Here is an 18,573-nt window from a genome sequence, read left to right on the forward strand (position 1 = left end):
TAAAAAGGAATTGCAATTTTTAAAAAAGCTTCTAACATCTACAAAAAAAAAATAATAACATAATCTTGAAACAAAAATCCTTTTCTCCGCAGTGGCTTCCAAGCAGATGACTTAACATTTTGTCACAGGAATTTCCTGTATCTCCAGAACTTGGGGAGTGATCTTTGTTACCTACTGCAGAGGCTTACTTACTATCTTCAAAGTGCTTTGCTCCCCCGAGAAGGAAGGTACTGACTTAGGGCAAGCTACTATAGTATTGTCAGCCCCTGGTGAGCAGTTGCTTAAGAGAAATTTGGAGACAGAAATGAAATTGCTTGAGCAGAAAAGAAGACAGATCATGAAAATGATATTTTAAACTTGTTAGAAGATAAATTCTTAGGCCATTTTCAATTAATAAATCCACCGGAAAGCTTTCTATTTGGCATTTTTAGACTGGTGCTCAGTTGTGACAATGTGATTTAAAGAGATGGTTCCACATTCCCCACCCCAGCACCCCCATTATTTGTGTTTAGGCAGTAAAATGGTAGATTTAAATCTCTGGTTCATTGAATTGTACACCAGGGAAACAATAGAAACAAAGAGATAAAAAAGCAGCTTCACAAGGGCCTGGGATTCCACTCTCAAAAATGTGCCAAACAGTTCATGTGTTCTGTTGGTCAGGCCTCCTGAAACCAAAAAGAAAAACTTCCGAGAAAACTCTAAAACTAGAGAAGAGCATAGAATATTGGAAATTTTTCAATACCTATTAGTAATGGAATTTTAAAAATACATGTGAGAACGAACATGATTGGGATGCACATTAGCTCAGAAAGAAGCTGTTACTCACTTTTTGGTTGGCAGTGCTGTGCACCATCATCTTCTCCGGCAAAATTCACCCACTCTCCTTAAGCTTAACTTTCTATACACACACCAGTGGCCAGGTTCTCCATGAATTATAAATGGCTCCTCTTGGAAATGCCTTAAACGTAGACACACAGGGCGGGGTGGGGTGGGTGTTGATATTTTGTTGTGGCTTCCCCAAGCCCAGCTTTATTCTCGCTGGTGTGATTTGCCTAAAACACCAAAGATTGTGCTGTGAGAGCTTTTGTTAGCGATGATGCGTCTTCATTTTGAGTCTGACAGGTATCTCCTGATCCTCTCTGCTCAGCAGGACCAGGCAGCTCTTAGGTGGCAGCAGGGATTCTTGATGTGCTCAGAGCCTGGGGGCTATTTATAGATGTGCTGTTTTATTGTTCAAGGGCTGCTGAGTTGAGCGCTGTATGATCCAGATCATTCACAGGCAGACCTGGAACTCTCCTTGAACAGTGGAGTAGAACCACCACAAATTGATTTGGCCATTGGTCCAGTGACTCTGGACCACTAACACCTGCAAAGTCCAGAAAAGGATGTTAAGCAACACTTTAAGAATCAGAGTTTATTACAGTCTCCCTCTTTACCCCCCGCACTGTCCGCAATTCCTCTCCCTCCTCCCCTCTTCCCATAACAGTGTTAACACACTTTAGGGAACTCAGGCAGGGGTCAGATCTAGGGGCAAAGGAGACATGGAGAACCAGAAGGTACCATTACCATTTTACCAAGGAGAAAGACAGCATTGGACACACATAGAACATGCTAGATGGACTTGAATATAGATACCAAGGGGCAGGACACCTTTTACTTCGCACAATCTACTACCCATAATTAGAGAGAAACCCCTGGAGACTTCTTACTATGATAAGTTTGTGCTCCCTTGGCTAGACATCTTATGTCTCTAACAGAGACAGTAACGCACATGTTGCCATCTTACCCACAACTAGAATGAAACTGGAGGACAACAATGCAGAACACCTCTCCTGGACAAGTCTCCTCAGGACCAGGCAGAGGTGTGTCCACAAAGCCCTTCGAATCCCCTGGAGGCCTTTTGGTCAGACTTTCAGACTCAGAAGTTTGAGTATCTGAATTACTGGGAGATGTCCTCTGGTGGTAGAGCAGGGATGAGGGGGACAGTGCCCACTCAACACAGCTATCCTCAGAAGAGCGCGGGGCAGGATCCACCGGAGGACCCGGGGATGTGGTGGTGAGTGGCTGCTTCATCTGTGCAGCACTTCGGCAAGACCTGGACCTCCCACCTCAGGCATTACAGGGACATCGTTCATCATGAGGGTCACCAAGGACTGCTGTACATTAAAAAGGGTATAGTTTATGTAGCTAAAGTTGGCCACTGTCCATCTTGCTTGGGATGATAGGAAGTATCACAGAGAGGAGAAATCCTTTCTATCATTCTTCATTGCACCATGTTTTGCCAAATAATTAGGTCACCCCACTCAGGAAGGGTCCTGGGATGCACATGTGGAGTGAAGCTTGGGAACTTGAACTCTGAATTCTCTGACTTCTGTGCAATTAAAACCCCAAACTTAATGTTGCATTAGCATGGATTTTCCATAGCAAGTTACAGATGCAAAGTTCTATGTTTCATATATATTTTTCTAACATATGTTACTGCCTATGTTTCTGATTAAAAGCTCGTCCGAAATAAAATAACAAAGGATTACTTTTTTTCCAATAGAACTTTCTTCTTCCATAAAAGCTGGAACTAAGCCCTCACCTAAAATTACCCAGGCTTGCAGGTGCTGGGTTTTTGGGGGTGAGCAGTGTTTGCTAGCAAGACAAAGGGCATTATTCTCCCCACAACCACCACCAGAAGGTGTTCTTTCTGTGGAGAAAATTATAGGCCAGCGCTTCAAAGACATTCCATGGTTAGGCACCACTCCTGGAGACTTGCAGGCGGCAGGCAGGCAGGCAATCAACAAATATTTATTCTAAGCCCAGTGTGTATTCAGCACCTTTAAAATTGCCAGGGAAACCAGCCAGGAGGCTGTAATATCTGCTAGAGCCAAGTTAGTACCCAAGGTCATCCCATAGTGCGTAAGGAGCTCAGTGACCTGAAAGGAGCAAGGAACCCTAAAGCTATCATAAGGCAATATCACCTAGGTGTGGGGGTATTGATAGAATAAGAAAATGAGACCCATGAAAAGGCTCTTACTAAAGCTGATACTGGACAGGTGTCCCCACCTGGTTTTCTCTTAGCTCCCCCTTAACAGACACCCAGCCCACATTCCTTGCCTCAGTGCATGCACGCACACACACACACACACACACACACTACTACCACCACCATCATCACCATCACCTCTGCCCTGAAGCTAAACCCAACTGGACTGATCAATTCATTGGATTATTTTTTTAATGAACACTTTTTCAAAATAGGTAAACATGCCAAGTTGTGTGGATACAAGGATGTTCATCACAGAGGGGGGAAAAGGTAACCGTATATATGCCACCGGTTGAGAACTGGGATATAGAGAAAATCCAACACCTATTAGACATGATGTTGAGATCTTTGGAAGAGGGGGCAGGGATACGGGCACATGGACTTGTAGAATGCACATCATGGCCCGTGCAGAGCTGAACAAACAAGACTCACTCTCTTGCATTACGTTCTGCAATCTAGTACCATTGATGCAGCTGAAAGTCACATCAGCTGTTTTGACATGTGCGTTACGTAATGGTGCTTTACAAATTCACATGAAATTCCTGCATCCTCTGTTATTCCACTAAGTTGCCTTTGGACAGTACTGGGGTTTTATGTGTTTTGTTTTGTTTTTTTGTTTTTGTTTTTGTTAACCAAGCATAAGATGTTACCCTGATCCCTGTTAAATTTCTCTTTTTAGACTCCTTGATGCCATTCTGCCAAAATCTTTCTTTCTGTATTTAATACTCTCTACTAGCTTTGAGTTGCACGCAGTTGGTGGCTAAGGCTTCTGCATTTTCTCTTTAGTTTTAAGCCAGCTAGAAGATGACAGAGTTGTAGTGAAAAGAGGGTGCCAATGTCTTGGAGAGGAGTCAAATTCCCTGAGATATAGACTAAAAATCTGGCATTGACTGTAGCCGTTCTAGGGCAAAATATCTTTTTGGCTTTTATTATTTACAATACAGTGTTTTACTTAAGGTGACATCAAAGTGGGTATTAGTAATTCTCAGACGAAGTCAAGAGTTTCTATTGGCACCCTGTTAAAAGAGGAGATTCTTATTCTGCTGTATTTTAAAAGTAGTTTTAATTGACATCCAGATCATATAAAATCATATAACTATGTAATTGTAAAGTGTACATTTCAGGGGCATTTATTACATTCACAATGTTATGCAATCACCACCTTTACCTAGTTCCAGAATATTCTCTTGGCCCCAAAAGAAAACCCTGTACCCATTATGCAGTCACTCCTCATTCTCCCCTCTTCCCAGGCCCTGGGACCACCAATCTGTTTTCTGTCTCTGTGGATTTACCTATTCCAGGTATTTTGTTTAAATCGAATCATATGAGCTATGACCCTTTATGTCTGGCTTCTTTTATTAAACATAACGTTTTTGAGATTCATCCATGATGTAGCATGCATCAGTATTTCATTCCTTTCATCAGTGATTAATATGCTATTGTGCTTTACTATGAATTTTAAAAGTTGAAAGTAAAACATATTTTAATGCTAAGAAAAAATATTTTTTAATACCTCGTTTTGTTATTTTTCATCAGAAGCTGGTTTTACCACCCAGAAAACTACTCCACTCTGCTCCGCTAATTATTCCCTATGTCCTTATGGTTTATACATTTTCTTTTTTTTAAGATTTATTTATTTGAGAGAGCGTCCAACTCTTTTTTTTTTAAGATTTTATTTATTTATTTGACAGAGATAGCGAAAGAGGGAACACAAGCAAGGAGAGCGGGAGAGGGAGAAGCAGGCTTCCCGCGGAGCAGGGAGACGGATGCGGGGCTCGATCCCGGGACCCTGGGATCATGACCTCAGCTGAAGGCAGACGCTTAATGACTGAGCCACCCAGGCGCCCCTATTTATTTGAGAGAGGGAGTGTGTGCACACGCATGAGAGAGAGCATGAGCAGAGGAGGGGCAGAGGGAGAGGGAGAAGCAGACTCCCTGCTGAGCAGGGAGCCCCAGTCGGGGCTCAATCCCAAGACCCTGGGATCATGACCTGAGCCGAAGGCAGACACTTAACCAACTGAGCCACCCAGGCGCCCGGTTTATACATTTTCTTATCCCATTATGTATCCTCATTCCCTAGAGGAGGCATTTGAAACTCAAGGTGACTGCCCAAGGTGATGGAGCCATGCTTCTAAACCAAGACTTCTCACTCCAAAGCTTCTGTTCTTCTTTTGAAATCCTCTGAAACAATCACTTTCTTTATTCTATACATTCATACAACTCACTTCTCCCGTAAATTCCTACCCCTTAGAGACTTCAACTCAGATTCTTTCTCTGATGGAATAGGGAGCTCCGGATTCTGCCCTCATTTGTTAGGTAGATTAAGGCACACAAAGCCAAAGTGGTTTACTTACCTCAAGGACTGAAAGCTGTCTTACAGCAGAATTAAGATTAGCCCCTGCTCTCAGAACATTAGTTTGTTCTGAAATTCACTAAAACGTACAGCCTCTTAAAATGCTCACCATCCTGCTGATTTATAAAAGGTAGCCACTGAGTCAAAGAGATGCAGGAAAGTGGTATCTGAAATAAAATAATTCTATAAATGTGCATTCATTAACTTCTTCATTCAATAAGAATTTTCAAAGACTTGCTCTTGCAGAACTGTAATTAATATGTGATTTAGATACTAATAGGAAAAAGGCTGGCAGGGAAATTGCTAAGATTTCTCTCTGGGGCTTGTTTGGCTTTTTAACCACCACAGTTTAATGTATCACCTAACATTTAGGTCTGCTTTTCCTCATTTTAGAAGTTATATCCACAAGTATTTTCTGACACCAAATCTTTTCCTTGCTTTTATTAAAACTGATGAAGTTCTACTTTTCTGAGGTATCATTCTTATTTGTGAGATGTTCTTGCATTGTTTTCCAGTGTACTATTGATTTATAATACAATTTCTTTGTATTTTTTTTTACTAATTACATTATCTCTAACATCTTCAGAGTTAATACTTTTTAGTGACAACATGACAAAGAGTATGAATATTTTTTCCTTCTCGACTTTATAGCATCTTACCCTTCCTGGATCATCTTTCCTTCCATCCTGGTAGCCTTATTTGAAATTTATTCACCAAACCAAACCTAAAGCAGATAAATACTTAAATTATGAAACCATCAGAGCTAAATAAACCACTGAGTTACATTATGAAAGTTTTGAAAGAAGCATATTTTATTCTAAGCGATTAAGCCAGGTATAATTTTAGTTAATTATCTCAACAATGATCCTGAACTAAAGGTGGATTTTAAGATCCATGATGCTATCAGATATAGGATCATTTTCAATGGATATTCTGAAGCTCAGATGTGAATCTGGGCATTAAAACTATTTCTAGGGCTACCTGGGTGGCTCAGTCAGTTGAGCGGCCGACTCTTGATTTCAGCTCCGATGGAGATCACGGGGTCCTGGGATCGAGCCTTGCATCGGGCTCTGCGCTCAGCTGGGACTCTGCTTGGGGATTCTCTCTCTCTCTCTCTGTCTTCCATTGCCCCTCCCTCTTGCTAGTGTTCTCTCTTCTCTCTCTCTCTGAAATAAACAAATCTTTATAAAAAAATTATTTCTATCTTGGCAAAATAAAGCCCTAAGTTTATGTTACTGACTTGTGGCACTATGTGACAGGTCTCTTTCTGCCCGTCCCTATCTCTCCTCAAGTTTGGGAATTACTGGGGATCCCAACTGGCCATATAATAGTCATAAAATTCAATGGAAAATATCAGGTTTTGTTTTTTGATTTCTTTGGTTTTTTTTTTGTTTTTGTTTTAGCTTTTTCCTAATTCAGAGACTTAAAATCAGAAATTCTTGACACCCAGAGCAAGTCAGTAGTCATTGACACTGCAAGCACACCTCTGGTGAAGGCACCCGGGCTCACACCAGTGACCATAGGGACCATTCAGAAGCCTGTGTTGACCATCTCACCCGATCAATTATGTTTGGGGAAGAGAAAGAAAGAAGAAATTACATTTCGAGCAATACCTTGGGGAGGCCACTGATGGCAATTATCCTGTATTCGAAACAAAATACGAATACGGATTTTACCCTGTTTTTATATAGACAGCCTCTTGTGGTCAACTCCGCAACACTACATTTTGATGTTATCACATTCTTTTCTTGAACAAAACCCAACAGCCGTTTTTAATGAAAACCTTTCTCCAAAGAATGCTCCAACCTTCCCCACTCCCACCCAGCTGAATTTCAAATAATGTTTAATTCGGCTTGGCTTTCAGAGTCTGTAGAACATAAGCAATCGGCTGTGCTGAAGATGGAGAAGAAATGTTTTTACAGTTCCACAAATGTTTCTAATTGGCAAGAGCGAGTTGTTAATGGGAGATAAATTGCCTGCGGTGGGTGTGGGTGGGTGTGTCACGTGCGTGTGTGCTCATGCAGGCCCACATGCAGGCACCCAGGTGGCAGTAATGACGGGCTCGAGTACCTGGGCTTCACCAAGTGCCCCGCACTGCGAACTGTCCGGAGCCGAAGATTCAAGCAAGGGGTTGGGGGGAGCCCCGGTTGCAGAGCAGAGGATGGGACGAGGTCGATAGCTGGTTTCTGACCGGGACTCAGATCCTGGGCAGCGGGCCCACCACTTTCCCATCAGGAACAGTGAACAAGGATCTTGTAAAATACACAGACCGAAGGAAAATGACCCTTAGTGACTGAAACCAGCTGTGTCAGGCTTCTTGCTGTCTCTCCTGATTTGCTCTCTCAAATAAATGGATGTGGTAGAGGATGAGAGAAAGTAAACAGAATCATTTTTTCTCTCTTGCAGCCACACCTCAGTAAGAGCCCTGGTTTTTATAGCTGAAAAATATATGTTTATTTGCTCATTAATTTTCCCCTCTCTCCCTTGCCTTTTCTTGGCATTGAGTAGAATGTTATTTAAAACAAGACACAGTTCGGCTTCAAAAAGAAAAATCATTCTGCAAAATACAGCTTGGACTCATTTAATGGTTATTCATCATCCCTGAAAGAGTGGGGTACAAATATCTATATTTGGTATATTTTAATGATTTAGACTGCAATGATCCATGTTGGCACAGGGATACAGGGAAGCAGTAGGCTCTTTTAGGACTTTCAGAAGTGCCCCAATCATTTATTGGCACTGCTTTCCTTCAAAGAGGACACAGGCTGGTGCTTGAATGGTGGACTCAACCCCAAGGCCTGAGGTTCTCTAAGGGATGCTTTAAAGTCTTCATTGCCTCGCTGAAGTGTGTGTTTTCTCCGCCAAGCTTTGGTTTTATGTGTCTTCCATTTCCTTTAGGTAGTGGCAAATAATGATGTGCCTAACGCAGTGCCTGGCACATAGTAGAAGCTCCATCAATATTTGTTGAGGGAATAAATAGGTAAATGGAATGTTATGAGCCTTGCTATTGTTATTGTCTTGGCGTGAAATATGCAAGAATAGACTTGAGGCAATCAAGTAATTTCCCTTAACAGGACAAGCTAATTATTTGAGATGAAGATCTGGTGCATAGTATTTATTTGTCAGGCTCCCTTTGCTCCTAATTAAAGGTGGAAAACTTGTTTGTAGCATTGGAGGGGTAACACAGTGACCCACTACTAAGGCGCTTTTCAATTTTCCATACGACTTTTCCAGGGAAAAGGTATCAAGAGAAAGTGAAGGCACATTCCTTTTGTTTCTTCACGTTTTATTTTTTTCTGTTATCATTTTTGGGAGGGCAGGCTGGGTATGGAGCCTGAAGCTCTTTTGATAGTACTTCTACTGCCTGTCTGCCTCCATGACTTCTGTAGTCTTTTTTGCTGGCTTTGGCTGACCGATGAAATTCTCCTCCCAGACAGATAGAACCTGCAGTGATCCAAGATGAAAATGCTGCATCCTCATGAGCCTCAGAATTTCTTTCATTCATTCATTCATTCATCTGTACATTCATTCCAAAAATATGAATATAGTGCCTGCCATGTACCAGGCTCTGTGCTAAAGCTGTAACTTTAACAACTGAGCAAAATCCAACGTGGTTCCTGCTCTCTGGAAGCTTACGGTCTGGAATGGTTGATGGATATGAATTGAATAATCATATTAAAAATCATAACCTCAAACTGAATTAAAAAGAGGAATATGGCCCTACTGGGACCATGCAATAACAGGAATTGATTTTGACAGGAGACCAGGGAGAATTTTACTAAGGAGGAGCCAAGAGCTAAGAGCTATAAAATGTCTGAAGAGGGGCGCCTGAGTGGCACAGTCGGTTGAGTGCCCCATCTTGGTTTTGGCTCAGGTCGTATTCTTATGGGTTGGGGGACGGAGCTCCGCATGAGGCTCTGGGCTGGGCAGGTGGGGAGTCTTCTTGAAGATTCTCTCCCTCTACCCCTCCCCCCACTCACGGGCACTCTCTCACTTTCTCCCTCTCTAAAATAAATAAATAAATCTTTTTAAAAATAAAAATAACATGTCTGAAGAAAGGGAAAGAGCATTTCAGGCAAGAAGACTATCAAATGCAAAGGCCTGTGGAGCCTGCGTGGGAAGAGCAAGGGCTGATGGGAAGGCAGGGCCACACCCCTCAGTGTCTATGCATAAGCCATAACGTCCTCTGAACATTAGAAAGACCAAAGGGTCATAAACCCAAGGGTGAGGAGGAAGTGGGAACGGGAAGAAGGGACACATGTACTTTATCAAATTGATGGGGGAAGGCGGGAGGGGGGAATACAAGTATCCGTTCTTCACAAGTGTAACAAGGGAGGTGATCATGGTAAGCCCAGGATCCTTTGCTGCACCGGAGCTTCCTGGAAATTCTTACATTCACACTTCTGTCTGCCAAGTTTCAGAAAGAGTTTATCTGGGTCTTCACTGTGTGCTAAGTAATCATGCGCTGGACCATGCAGCAATGGCATCTTGTCTTATCATTTTATCGTAGACCTGTCTCTTCTTTAAGCCTTTCTTTTGATGATAAGGAGGTGGCATAACATAGTTTATAACTGCTTTTGGCAAGTGTGTATGGTATGCCTTCCGGCACCTTCTTTCTTGGTTTAGAGAACAAACTGTGGAGGTAGCATGCCTCTACACCTCTCCAGTGGTGTGTGAGCTTGAGCAGGTGGCTTAGCCTCTCTTTTAGCCTCACAGGATTGTTCTAAGGATTAGGTGAGACTGAGGAATGGTGTGCAGTGAGTGCTCAAGTAATGCCAGCCATTGTTATTAGCTAGTTCCACTCATATAGAAAGGTGTCGAAGATATACTGTTAAGGAGGACAAAGGCAAGTTACTTGGGGGAGTGGAGCTGAGCGGGAAAAGGGTAGGCAGGTGGCTTTTAGTCTTTCACCCCATATTCTTGTAGTAGTTGATTTTTTTTACTACATAGCTGTATGTTTTCATAATAATGAAACTACAAAGAATAGTTGAGAAAGTTTATCAGTACTACCCAATTGCAAAAAACAGTGATTTCAATATAATCTTTTTCATAATTTTCTTCACCCTTAAGTTTGGAGATGTCATTTGGAAACTTTTCTTGGGATAAAGAAACATGTATCTAAAGTCCAGCAATTCATTTTATTTTTTTACTTCTTTTGCTTATGTTATATTCAAATAATCTTTAAGTTTCATGCTATTATTATCCCACTGTGATGAAATTATTCTACTTGTTCGTCCACCTCTTTCCCAGGGATTCAGGAAGCTTAACTTCTTCGGGATTACTATGAGGAAGGTCAGTAGCTGATACTCATGAAAGAGGAAGCAAGTAGGCTTAATCGTCACTGAATCTGGATGTAGGAAATGTTTTCAATGATTATCTAATCTTAGGATAGAGTCTGTCACATATCCCCCTCCTTTCTATTTTATTTTTCTTTTACAAGTGGAGGTTCTTAGGCGCCTGAGTGGCTTAGTCCGTTAACCATCTGCCTTCAGCTCAGGTCATGATCCCAGGGTCCTGGGATTGAGTCCCGCTTTGGGCTCCCTCCTCAGCGGGGAGCCTGCTTCTCTCTCTACTCCCCACTTCTGCTTTCTCTGTTGCTATCTCTACCTCTCCTCTCAAGTAAATAAATAAAATCTTTAAAAAAAAAAAAGTGGAGGTTCTTTGTGTTTAACTAAAGATTTTGATGAATTCAGTTGGTATTTATCAATAGCTTACTCCACCCAGTCGAGAGTAATTAATATTGTATAGGGCTGGAACATGGTTGCTTTGACCCTCATTTAAATACAACTCTTCCTTTTTGCAGTGACCGCAGATCACTGTCATTAATCAGATAAGAATAAAAATCAGGAGAGAATTTTGAGTCCCCTAGCAAATACTTCATGGAGCCTGTGTGAGCTTGCCAACCAGACTATCATCACTGCCGAAGATACGTTTCCAAGGAATAACTGTATTATACAGTACTTAGCACATTGTGCCCCTCAGGATATGATGATAATTGCCTGTGTACAAGAAAAGGCAATTTTGAAGAAACTATGACTAAGTTGATTAACAACTGATTCTTTAAATCGGGGCCAGCAAACCATGGCCCATGGGCCAAATTTGGCCCCCTGCCTAATTTTGCACAGCGCACAAGCTAAAAATGGTTTTTACATTTTTAAATGATGAAAAATCTAAAGTAGAATAGCATTTCATGTCATGTGAAAATTATACGGAATTCAAACTTCCTGTTCCTGAATAAAGTTGTGTTAGAACCCAGCATGCTCATTGATTTGTACACTGTCTACAGCTGCTTTTGCCCCAAAGAGCAGAATTCAGTAGTTGTGACAGAGAGCACAAGGCGTGCAGTAGTAAAAATATTTACTATCTGACTTTTTATAGACAAGTTTGCTGATCCCTGCTTTAGATTCAGGTAGAAGTTTTTTGTGTGCACGTCTGTGTGCTTGTTAATGGATAATTCTTTTGTGTTAGAAATATGCCCGGTGATACGGCCATCAAAGAAGCTGTAGAAGCAATCCTCCAAATCTTTCCACGTCCCTCACTTCCTTCCCCAAATCAGAAGAAAGTTATTGCGTGAGAAAAATTAGGTTATCAGGAGGGACAATGAGAAATATCATGATAACAAATGGAGAAGACCTACCTACTGCCTCCGAAAGTTATAGATCATGAATCTAATTTGAAGTCCTAAAATAACATCAATACTATTCCTGTACCCTGAAATTTGAAGTTATTTCCTCTTTGTATTTGAGAAGTCTTTTGAGAGGAAGAAATCTTTTATTCTTGTGAGCCTTACAAAACACAGTGCTGTATCAGATGAGCCCTTTGTTCAGTGACATTATTGTGTTGGTTTTTACTTACATTCAGCTGCCAATAGGATATGATGAATAATCGATAGTAGGAAATTAGTAGAAAATACATTTTAGTAGACTGTCTAAATCTTGACAGGGTATCCTGCTCATCTGCCGTGACGGTTGAATTAACATTTCCAGCTGACATTGACCCTCCTGCCTACCAAGATATATATGGAAATTTGAAAATAATATAAAAGTCATACTGCCAACCAATAAACAACTACTAGCAGTAGTACCATGACATAGAATTGAAAATATGAGTCCTTTTGATTCAAAATCCCTCTTCTGTACACGACTGACCTCAGTTGTCCCCTCTTGTTTTGTTCTGTTTCAGAGGTTGAAGGCCGCGTTGACTCACCACCCAGCTGCCATGTCAAATGGGAATATGAACACCATGGGACACATGATGGAAATGATGGGCTCCCGGCAGGACCAGACGCCACACCACCACATGCACTCACACCCGCATCAGCACCAGACACTGCCAGCCCATCACCCGTACCCACACCAGCACCAGCACCCAGCACACCATCCTCACCCTCAACCCCATCACCAGCAGAACCACCCACATCATCACTCCCACTCCCACCTTCACGCACACCCTGCACATCACCAGACCTCGCCACACCCACCCCTGCACTCCGGCAACCAAGCACAGGTAGACCCTTTTATGATCTCTTTCCCCCTTGTTGTTATCAGTGCGAGCTCTAATGCGGGGTTCATTGGCAGCAACCTGGTTTGATGAGCTTGGGTGTTCTGTCTCACTCTTGGGGGAGCTCTGTTCTTTCTTAGGAAGTAATGACATCCTGTAAGACCCTTCCAGATCCTAGTTTCTAGAAATAATATTGTCGATATCAGGTCTAGTCTCTGGGGGCAAATGTAAACTTCAAGTTCTCCGAAATCTGTTTTTTTTGCAGTGTGTTACACAGGTAACTCTAAAAAAGTAATACTGATGGGAGGATTAGGAAGAATTGAAGCATCTGAAGAAAGATGTGAATAAAGAATGAGAAAAATAAGTTAATTCTAGCCATGGTTTTAACTGCAGTGCTTTATAACATAGAGACTCAATTTTGGCACCTGTAAAATGGAAGTTAAATACAATGGGCAGTCTTCTGAATAACACTAAATGCTAAAAAGCTAAAGAATAACAGTTCCAGGCAGACAAAGGAGTTCAGTAATGGATGATAGGGCATAAGGTGCTGTGTAAATGAGGAAGAGAAGTGACTCATGCCACCTAGTGTGAAATGCGTTGGAGGGAGCAGAGAGCCAAGCTCTGTAGATGGTTGGTTCTAGAGAAAGGCCAAATCCCAGGGGTGGAGAGTCACCAGAAGTGGCTAGAAAGAAAGCCAGCATTTAGACACAACTGAAGGAGGGTTGGGGGACCAGGCAGACGTTATGTCACCCAGCCCAAGAAGAGAGGCGGGTCCGTGTACCCGAGTAAGTTTTAGTAAGTGGATGAAGGGCATGTCTAGGAGCATGGCTAGCCCTAGACACTTTGGATCTTCAAGCAGGATGACCTTTGTCAGTCCCCTCCACCCATTCCACACTGCCAGGTTCCAACCAGTTGGGTCAGAGTGGTGTTGGGAGCTTGGAATCGCCAAATAACACTTATTCACCATCTCCTCCATCATCTGCCTCCAGACCTCACCCAAGGCAGTTTGGGAGCTTTAGAAGCCTCTCCTCTAACACACACCAAACTTGGACGGCCATCCACAAAATGGGTCATTCACAAGCAACTCTCTGATCTGTTCAATAGATAAGCTTATTCATTAGGTCAGCTTACTTTTGCAAAGGTACTTAGGGGAATTCTATATAGCAAGTAAGAGTGCAGGCTTTAGAGTGAGAAACCTGTAAATTCTTTTCCCACATTCTTTCACTTGCTGTGTGACTGTGGTCAGTCAGCTAAACTCCCTAAGCCTCAGTCATCCCATCTGCAAAATGGGGTAATAATAGACAAAACTCATCGACTTTTAGGAGTATTAAAGAGAATGTCTGTAAAGCCCTTGGCACAGGAATCAGTACATGTTAGCCATGATTAATTCCAAACTGAAGTAACATGATAGACGTTTAGCAAGTAGTTCAGCAATAAAATGACGTCCAAAGCACCTTTTTAGTCAAACGCCATAGTAGGACATGGAGACAGTTAGAAGGGACAAAGAAAACTAGAAGTGAAAAACAGGCAAATAAATTCGCATGTGTACTTATTTTTTTAAGGAAAAGGATAGCATCGAGTTTTAGTTGCCTTGTCAGCTTAGTTACTTCACGGACAAGTTTAACCGTTAGTTGAATATAAAAGCCATTCATTAGCTAATTACCAATTAGCCAATTGCCCTCCATTTAAAGTCAGTAAGTGGCCAATTGTATATGCAATTAGTTAATTGCATTATAATTAGCTGCACAAACAGTTGCTTTTTAATCCCATACTAAAGGGAAAGAGTACAGGTTGTTCTTGTTAAAATTTGAACAAGATCATTCAGACAATACTCAAAATGCCACTCTTAAATTATGTGAACTTGGCTGATTACTGAGATCTTGTCATATTGCTTAAGCATACGATGATTAGAACATTAGGAACAGAAGTTCATTAAGGCCCTCCCAACTGTGAGATTCTAACATGACTTGGAATAAATTTGTCTTTATGAAATAACAATTCATTATATTTTTATCAAAAGCTTCAGAGCATCTATGCCAACAGAATTCTATTTTAAAAATAAAATAAGTAACAATAATTACCAGGGACATAAATTCTGGTCTTAGGGTTGCATTTGCACTTTCTCCTGGCTTCTTAGGATTCTCTTGCACGTAAGGATGTGATTTCGGAGTCCTGGTGTCATTCCTCAATCACCAGGAATTTCTCTTATCCAAACTACACTTTGAACCCTGAACCTGGACTGAGCCTGAAACCACAACATAACTTACCCCCTTGGGAAAAGGCACAGAAGTGTCAGAGATAAAGGTTGGTTGAAGTTGGGGTGGGAGAATACAGTATCAAATGCAAGGTCTTGGCAATGGAGATTCAAACCCAGTTTTGCGTACTTGAGAATCTTATCCAGACATCACAAATTCTCAAAAAGAAATGGTACAGGCAAAAATGGCCAAGTTTGCAGTTTCCTTCCTAATGCTTTGCTTTGAGGTAGTTAGCTCAGCAGCTAGCATCTGAGATGACAAGTGCTAAACCTTTGCCAGTAACAAGGATTATATCTTCACCAGCCACTCTGGTGAGACCTTCGACAATTAATACATTTTGTTATTTCTCTGTGATTGGGAGGAAAGGAATCACCAATAAGCAGTTTTAGAAAATGTCTCTGGTTTAAATAAAATTGCCAAGATGCAGTCCAACTTCAGTCCTGAGCCTGATTCTTCTACAGTGAGTCATATTAGCTTTGATAGAGTTTAGGATTAAAATATATCACTTTCAGTCAGCCAACGTCAACCAGTAGCCATTATTAGTGCAATTACAGTCATTCTGATTGATTTCAATCATAGAATTGGAATGTGGTAGGAAAGGTAGCTGCACTTTCTTTTAAACACTTTTTTTGCCTGTTATTTCTGTAGGTTAAATGTCTCTTGTAAAACAGCTTTATAGATATTATAGCCATAAGCCTGAGTGACTGAGAAATGAGAAGGAAAAAAAAAATACCCTTTATTGAGAGGGAAGAAAGGGGGAAGGAGTGCAGTGCATTAGGGAAAGCATTAGGTGTCCAGACACATAAAGAGTCAGTCTTGGAAATTTCACTCAGTGCTGTGTGTCTGCCTCATGGAGGGAAATAAAGCTGTGTGGGCAGGAGTCTCCAAAACTTTAGGCACTGCTGAGCCCCTTGCAGCTCTTAGAAGGAATCTGTAAGTATAGTAACACTTTTTGATGAAGTGCTTTGCCACACCTAGGGTTTCCTTACAATGTAAATATCTGGTGATTCCCAGCCACCCCTCCCTGTAGCACAGACAGGTGTATTATGGGGCTCAGGGTTGCTCTGGGCATCCATTGCATAGGCCCTGCTACCAGCCACCTGGAAAGGCCTGTCTCTGGCAGATTTCCAAGGAGCAGATGGACCCATCTGGAATTTGCCGGTCCAGCTAGGCCCTTTGCATTAAGAACTCTGAAATGGCAAAAATAGGATTTCAAGCTGCTTTCTGGGCTTCAGAGGGTTCTTTTGGTAGGAGTCACAGTGGCGATGATGTCCCAGAAGTGTGTTCTAGGAACATGGTTTTAACACCAGGAAAACGAAAGTTCAAAACCTGCCCAGAAGGAGTTTTCTACAGATGACAGAAGACTCGTCAATATTGTGACAATAGCCCTGATCTCTGTTGTCACCTGTAGCCCTGCATTGGCACGTTAAACCTTTATAAAACGCACTTAAATAAAACATGTTTAACATCTGAAGGAGAAAAAAAAAATATTTCCTCTGCCATAATTCAGCCAAATGCCTGTCAGGGAAAAATCTGTTTGACTCTGTTTCACAAGTCGTTTCTGTGTCTTGCCAAATTATCACAGAAGATAGTTCGGCAATGCTTTTTCTTTTCATGAGCATGATTTCACTGTTGACTTCGTTCTTAGAAAACAAGTTCGATCTGCTTACTAAAGCAATCAGCTCTCTGTGCTTTGTGTTCCAACACCAGCTTGGGTTTCCTCTCTCACCCAGCACGTTCCTTCTCTGTCCCCATCACCCCCCTCCCTCTCGTGCCCCACAGGTCTCACCAGCGACACAACAGATGCAGCCAACCCAGACAATACAGCCACCCCAGCCCACAGGGGGGCGCCGGCGAAGGGTGGTGGACGAGGATCCCGATGAGAGGCGGAGGAAATTTCTGGAACGGAACCGGGCAGCTGCCACCCGCTGCAGACAGAAGAGGAAGGTCTGGGTGATGTCACTGGAAAAGAAAGCAGAAGAACTCACCCAGACAAACATGCAGCTTCAGGTGCAGGCCGCTGTCTCTTTCCTCAGGACTCAAAGGCCCTGTGTACGGTTGGCATTTCCTGCCCCCAGCAGGCACTTGTTGACCTAAACAGTAATACCGTACATTTGCCCACAGAGCAACTGCATGCAGGCTTACTCCCCAAGTTTTATTCGCTCCGGGACACTGCACAAAACAAAATAAGCATTCAGTTTTAAATCAACCTGCCTACAAAGCTCTGAGAAGGGAGAACCTGCCCAACTGAGTTATAGGGCCATGAGTACAGGTTTGGTCAGATGGAGGTTCACACTCTTGTTCAGCAATTCGTTGTGTTTAACCTGGCCCTCAGTTTCCTCATCTATAAAATGGGAATAATAACCTCAGAGAGTCGCTGGGAGTCATAAGTGAACTAATGTCTACAAAGCAGTTTCCCCGGTTCCTAGCACATAATAAATCTTCAGCCCAAGCGTAGTTCTTTATATTCACCAGGGAGGGGGTTGCTTTGCCTTCTACCAGATTACCTCTGGTTTGGTTTAATGGAGGAAAGGAACGTTTATGGTTATTATTTTGCTCTAGAAGAAAAGACATTATTCCCATCTCGTTTTCAAACTCAACAAGATTTGAATCTTGTGGGATTTTTCCCTTTCATGGGTGGCTCAACAGGGGACATTTTTCTAACAAGGCCCCTTCGGGGTGCATTTGAGAGAAGGGGAGAAAAGTCTAGTACCAGGGCCGCTCCAGCAGACTTCATGCCATACAAATGATGCATTCAGGGAATCTGTTCTCACACGATAAGGAATGCCCTCTCCACCAGCAAAAAAAGAGCAACTAAATCGATTACATGACAAGTATGCAGAGAGAGCAGTAAGAGTTAGGGATTGTAGCCCGGTGCTTCTAGGAGCAGAGAGAAAGGCTGAAGAGTGGAGGGAAGGGGGAAAAGATTGCCCCAAATAGGGAGGATCTGTACCTTAGTAGTTTGTAGATTCCCTTCCCCCACCTGGTTCTCTGTGCATCCTTAGAAAGGAACAGTAGGGGTGCCAAACCCCCAAAACTTTTGCATATTCAGTGCATTCAGTGGAAATGCCCTTGGAGCAGCCAATGTATAAATTGCAAATATGTAAAGAAATTTTGGGTTATGCATGGACTGCATATGGATGGTCACATTTTCCCCTAAATTTATCATCCTTTTTGTGATAGACATGAGAAAGAAAATGGGGAACATATATAGCAGATATGGGGGAAATACAGTAAACAGTCCTCCCAGTGGCTTCTAGGTGCATGAAGGTGGGAGCTGTGTCTTATCTTATTGCCTTCTCCCCCTACTCCCTACCCCCTGTTTCTAGTATAGTGTCGAGCTAACCTGCTGAGTCCCTGAGTGTCTACACTCAATATCTGCTTGTTAAATAAATGAATGAGTTCCCTATCTCTGGAGTGTCCAAGCCCTGACT

The 18,573-nt window shown here is 42.2% G+C and overlaps 1 protein-coding gene across 4 annotated transcripts in view; it reads left to right on the forward strand.

Annotated features, from left to right (window-relative positions):
* Positions 1-18,573, forward strand: part of CREB5 (cAMP responsive element binding protein 5) — a 376,944-nt gene that overhangs the window by 344,171 nt on the left and 14,200 nt on the right. For all 4 annotated transcript variants that reach the window (XM_027574286.2, XM_035723334.1, XM_027574287.2 and 1 more), the window contains 2 exons: positions 12,567-12,890; positions 16,922-17,149. In XM_027574286.2, the coding sequence (XP_027430087.1) occupies positions 12,567-12,890; positions 16,922-17,149 (552 nt within the window). The remainder of the gene's footprint in view (positions 1-12,566; positions 12,891-16,921; positions 17,150-18,573) is intronic.

This window comes from Zalophus californianus, chromosome 12, assembly GCF_009762305.2.
Source record: "Zalophus californianus isolate mZalCal1 chromosome 12, mZalCal1.pri.v2, whole genome shotgun sequence".
Lineage (NCBI taxonomy): Eukaryota > Metazoa > Chordata > Mammalia > Carnivora > Otariidae > Zalophus > Zalophus californianus.